The 5,800-nt window shown below is 35.3% G+C and overlaps 1 protein-coding gene across 1 annotated transcript; it reads right to left on the bottom strand.

Moving 5' to 3' along the window:
- Positions 1 to 4,102: 4,102 nt before the first annotated feature.
- Positions 4,103 to 4,534, bottom strand: LOC117634220 (uncharacterized mitochondrial protein AtMg00810-like). The gene has a single exon (XM_034368235.1). It carries the CDS (start codon positions 4,532 to 4,534, stop codon positions 4,103 to 4,105), a length of 432 nt encoding a protein of 143 aa, XP_034224126.1.
- Positions 4,535 to 5,800: the final 1,266 nt, after the last annotated feature.

Below are 5,800 nucleotides of genomic sequence, written 5' to 3'. Positions count from 1 at the left end.
GGTATTTGAATTTCTCTATAACAAATACTAGAAATAAATAAACAAAAAATAACAAAAAAGATAATGGCCAGAACAATTGGATATGGACAGAAGAATGACTATCACCATGTGTTTTTAGTCCCTATTAGAAAGCCTTGAAACCTTGTTTTTGCCAGACTTTGATTAGAGTCTCCCGGAATCAATAATCTGATGACAACCTGCACTCGAAGACTGAAGCCACAGAAGGCTCAAGATCTCAGTATGAGCACAAATAAATCAATGGAAGCCTATTTACGTAGGGACGAATTCAGGATTTCAAAATTTCATGAGCTAAATTTACCTTATGTATGCAGGAAATTTCAGTAGTGAGGGTCATATCGCACCAAGTTGGACTTTATAACATATGTGAGAGAAAAAAGAGAAACGCATAATAAAAAAAGGAGAAACGAAGCGAAAGAAAATAAGAGAAAAGGAAAAAAAAAATATTATAGGAAGAAGAAATTGTGGGAAAAGGCTCAATCGGTTTCATTTGGCACCATTTGAATTTAGAGTTTGCTAGCGTCATCTGGATTTGGAGGGCCGTGCTCGGGCCATTTAACTTGAATTTCTTTTTATTTTTTAAAACTCATGTTAGCATATTAAATTTATACTCAAAAAAAAAAAAATAAATAAATATATATATATATATATATATACACACACACTATGTTCATACCTTTCTTATACGTAATATGAGACCAAAAATTGTGGATTTATTGAGGATTTAATAGGGACTAAAAATTGAGGATTTATTGTAGTATTTATTTATATGAAAATTTATGATTTGTTGTGTCACACCCCGGGATCAGCTCCGCCGTAGCACGATATTGTCCGCTTTGGGCCCCCCTCTCTGCCCGCACGGTTTTGTTTCTAGGAGCTCACGACCAACTTCCCAGTGGGTCACCCATCCTGGGATTGCTCTAGCCCCCAACTCGCTTAACTTCAGAGTTCCTACGACTCCGAAGCCAGTGAGCTCCCAAAAGGCCTCGTGCTAGATGGATGCGGGTGTGCACATATAAGGCACATCACCCCCTCTCCGTTGGTTGATGTGGGATCTTACAATCCACCCCCCTTAAGGGCCCGACGTCCTCGTCGGCACACTCGCACCACACGGCAGAGTGGCTCTGATACCAAATTGTCACATCCCGGGATCGGCTCCGCCGTAGCACGATATTGTCCGCTTTGGGCCCCCTCTCTGCCCTCACGGTTTTGTTTCTGGGAGCTCACGAGCAACTTCCCAGTGGGTCACCCATCCTGGGATTGCTCTAGCCCCCAACTCGCTTAACTTCGGAGTTCCTACGACTCCGAAGCCAGTGAGCTCCCAAAAGGCCTCGTGCTAGATGGATGCGGGTGTGCACATATAAGGCACATCACCCCCTCTCCGTTGGTTGATGTGGGATCTTACATGTTGTAAGAAGAAGCCTCCAAATCAAAGTCCATATATATAGATGGTAAATGTCGGGTTGCGGGCTGGCACGGTCCATTGGGTTTATTTTCTAATCCCGACACGACCCATACTTTTGTGCTGTGTTGGGCAAGCCCGACCCATTTGACAGCTATAGTTTAATCACACGTAACATATATTGTTTTATTAGTAAGGTCTAGGTGGGATATTATAGAAAGTGTATCTATAAAGGAATGATTCCTTCTCTCACAACACGTTTAAATATTGCTAAAGCCCTATTGATCAGCTTGAACCTTTAAGAAATTGGAGAGAGTAAAAGATCGTCTTGAAGTAATGTTTGATCATGTCATCCTCTGGTGAATTCCTCTCTGACGTTATTGATTTATTTGTGTAGTTATATCTTACAATTCATTCGTATCATTTTGTAACTAACACATCTTGAACAATTTTTGTTTGATGTGATTGGTTTTTTTTTTTTTTTTTTTTTTCTTCTGTGACTAACAATTGGGATTTCTCTATAATGTTTGTCTATTTTTATCAATTTTTTTCTTAGATTTTCTTGGTTCTTTCTTCGGTGGTTGGCAAGTGAGACCTAAATTTGAAAGGAAGAGTAAGACAATGGCCATGAGAGACTCTTCGGGATGCAAGAAAGGGCGAAACTATAGCACAAGACTTGAGTTTCATAGCTCTTTATTTATTTTTACAACAATGTTCATAAATGAATTTTCATTATCTTCATTGTTATGGGATTCTAGTCTCTTAGATTAACCCACGAGGAACCCATTTTTTTAATTGTTTGGTTTTGTTTTTTATTTTTAAATTTGATGTATGAATTGTCTTTCTCTTTTCAAATAAAAATACAATAGTTTGGATTCTATGTGCTTGATTATGATCAGAATTTGAATATTTTGAATTTTTAACATGAATTTGACTATGAACATGTTATCTGTAGTGTTTCTGTGAAAAAAAAAAAATGATGTTTTTACCTAACCATGGAGGAATATTTTTAATTTAGTTAATTATCTTAAAATTGGCTATTTTTTTTAAAATACAAAATATATTGGGGAATATGAATCAAACTTAGGACCTCATGTGCAAAAGTAATAGTTTTATACTTTTTGAGAAATTAATTGCATGTGTATCTAACCATGTATATTCCAATTAGCAATTAGCACTTATTTTACCAACTAGCAATTAGTACTTAAAAAATATATATATCAAAGATAAATTTCATTAGATAAATTTCAACGGTACAATTAAAAACGTCAACAAGACATTTAAAGCACCAATCCCAAGAGGGCAACAAACTAACAGGCTCGTTTGGTACGTCGGATTGTATTGACTAATTTATGTGGGATAGTATTAATTTGTTTCGTAGAGGACTGACTGTTTATTCATAAAATTATAAGGTGTTTGGTGTTGTTTCAGATAAATAGTCTGACTAAGATATACTATGTTTATCAGACTATTTTTTTTTTCTTTCAAATCTTTGACAAGATTCATATGACCTTTGTTTTGTTTTCTTTGTTTTTGCCAAGATCTATAAGACAAGATTACATAAACTAACCCATTATCATAATTGTAGAACTTAGGATTATAAGTTACATAGTATATAAGCATACCTTTATTGATGGAAAAAAATTAAATCAGATCTTGATATAAAAAAAAACTTATTTTCTTGATATATATATCACATACAGGACATGAAGCATGTCGAACATCTCAATCTTTTCTCTTGTGTTTTTATGGACATGAAGCATGAAGCATGAAGCATGTCTCACAAACTTATATCAGACAAAAATAAAAGGGTTAAGTGTATGAGAGAACTCTCTAATTTTACTTGGTTGATGTGCCTGAATCGATTTACATATGGTCATTGCTAAAATATGAATATGGTTTGAATATTTTATGTTAAGTTTTATTCTTCTCCATAATGAGGTATATATAGGAGTTTACATGAGTGCGTTACAAGAAAATAGCTACAATGATCAATTAGGATAGTATCTTCTAATTATACAATGATTTGTCAACTATATAAAATAAGAAAGTAAATCCCTTAATTAATCAATGAAATAAATCTCCTTGATTAATTAGGAGACTCATGTCAACACTCCAACTTAAGTTGGTGCATATATGTCACCAATGCCCAACTTGGTAAGTGAGTCATGAAATACTCTTCCACAAATAGTTTTTGTTTTGACATCTGCCAATTGATCTTTTGATTTTACGAATGGTAAGTGGATGATCTTATTCTCAATTTTTTCTTTGATGAAATGTCTATCCACCTCAACATGTTTGGTTCAATCATGTTGAACTGGATTATGGGCAATATCGATAGCTGACTTGTTTTCACAATGCAACTCCATTGGTTTTTTTGGCTTGAAGCCCAATTCTGTCAAAAGTCTTCTAATCCATAATAATTCACAAACTTCGTGAGCCATTCCTCGATACTCTGCTTCTGCAGTAGACCGAGAAACCACATTTTGTTTTTTACTCTGCTAAGTGACTAGGTTATCTCCCACGCCCAATCAGCATATGTATATCCAACAACTTCTAGACCTCCATTTTTTGAGAACATTAATCATTTTCTAGGAGCTAACTTTAAGTATCTTAAGATCCGATCAATTGCATTCCTATGAGAAACATTGGGTGAATGCATAAACTGACTAACCACACTCACTACGCAATATCTGGTCTTGTGTGTGTCAGGTATATCAACCTTCCAACAAGGCGTTGGTACTGTTCTTTATTGGTTGGTTCTTGGTCTATGTCTTCACACAACTTGTGATTTATCTCAATAAGTGTGTCAGCCGGCTTACACCCAAGCATTCCTGTTTCAGTGAGTAAATCCATTACATACTTCCTTTGAGACATAAATATACCAATTTTTGACCTTACTACCTCAATTCTTAGAAAATACTTCAGATCACCTAAATCCTTCATCTCAAATTCCTGAGACAAATACGTTTGCAGCTTCAATTGCTCTTTGGTGTCGTTTCCAGTTACGACTATATCATCTACATAAACAATCAATGCAGTAAGTCTTCTTCCATCACGCTTCACAAACAGGATGTGATCTGAATTACTCTGTTTATATCCAAAATTCTTCATAGATTTAGTAAATCTGCCAAACCACGCTCTGGGAGATTGTTTTAATGCATATAATGACTTTCTGAGCTTGAAAATGTGATTCTTCGTGTCACGAGCTAAATTACTGTTAGACATATGCCCTAGAAGCAAATATAAAATGGATAATTATAAGGAAATAATATATAATAATCAAAAGGGCAAGAACGTTGCTTTAGATACATAACACACACAAAGTAACAAGTCCATAGATTAAGATATAAATGGAAAGTGGTCTAAAAAAGTTTAATGCACGAGACTTTTCCATACATATAAACATCGTATCCTAAAATGTTCTTGGTTATAAGATGACCAATTGGACAATGGTGACCCACAAAGACTAGTACACATTATGTCTGCTCAATTAGGAGGATGACTAGTCTCAAGTCATTCGTGTAGAGACACTGAGACGGATGTGTAGGTGCTCTATAGAAGATGGAATCCACTAAACGCTATCAACTATAAAATTCTTGTATGGAAGTCTTACTCACAAGTGTCAAACAAAGAATTCTAAGTTGTGATAATGCAAATTAATTCTTAGACCTGAGACATCACAGTTGTCTTGTGTATATGTTGTTTCTCTTTGAGAGCACTATACGGTCGTATCAAAATGATGTGACTTAAAGGTGTTCCTCAGGATTCTTAGCGTGTACGTAGAGACAGGTGAATGTACAACAAAATATGATTCGTGAATCTTTGACCAAAGTATTGGATGGAAATTGAAACAAGAACGTTTGCAATTTCATCAAATTGAATCATATAATCTAGAGATGTCATATTAGGGATTTTGATACAAGTTTACCATATCCCGAGAATATGACATAGAGTATTGAATTAGAGAAGGATTGAATTGCATTGTAATCACAAACTGACTAGGTTCTCTAAATGAATTCTTTTTAGATTGGGTAGTCATGACATACTGCTAGGTGTCACTCATGGTTTGTGGAAGCCTTGTAGGACTAATTATAATTAGCCTTCGCCAATAGGGAGAATTGTATGGAGGGATACAATTCACACTTGATTCAGAGTGAATCATTCATACCCATTGCCTCGCTAATTAGAACCTATAAGATCACACACTGAAATGGAATCGATTGAGAAATTATGAAGAGAATGAATGATTTTGTGACTTGGTCAAAGTCAAAAGTCAAAGGTTAAAGGTCAAACGGTTGACCTGACACTTGACACGATCAACTAAGAATGACCGGGACCAACACTAGTTAGACAAGTGAGTGATTGAATTAGTCAAGT

This window comes from Prunus dulcis, chromosome 1 (genome assembly GCF_902201215.1).
Source record: "Prunus dulcis chromosome 1, ALMONDv2, whole genome shotgun sequence".
In the NCBI taxonomy this organism is placed as follows: Eukaryota; Viridiplantae; Streptophyta; class Magnoliopsida; order Rosales; family Rosaceae; genus Prunus; species Prunus dulcis.
This window is presented reverse-complemented; position numbering and strand designations above follow the sequence as displayed.

Coding starts and splice junctions, on each gene's coding strand:
- LOC117634220 (XM_034368235.1), bottom strand. CDS start 4,534: ATGAAGAATTTTGGATATAAACAGAGTAATTCAGATCACATCCTGTTT.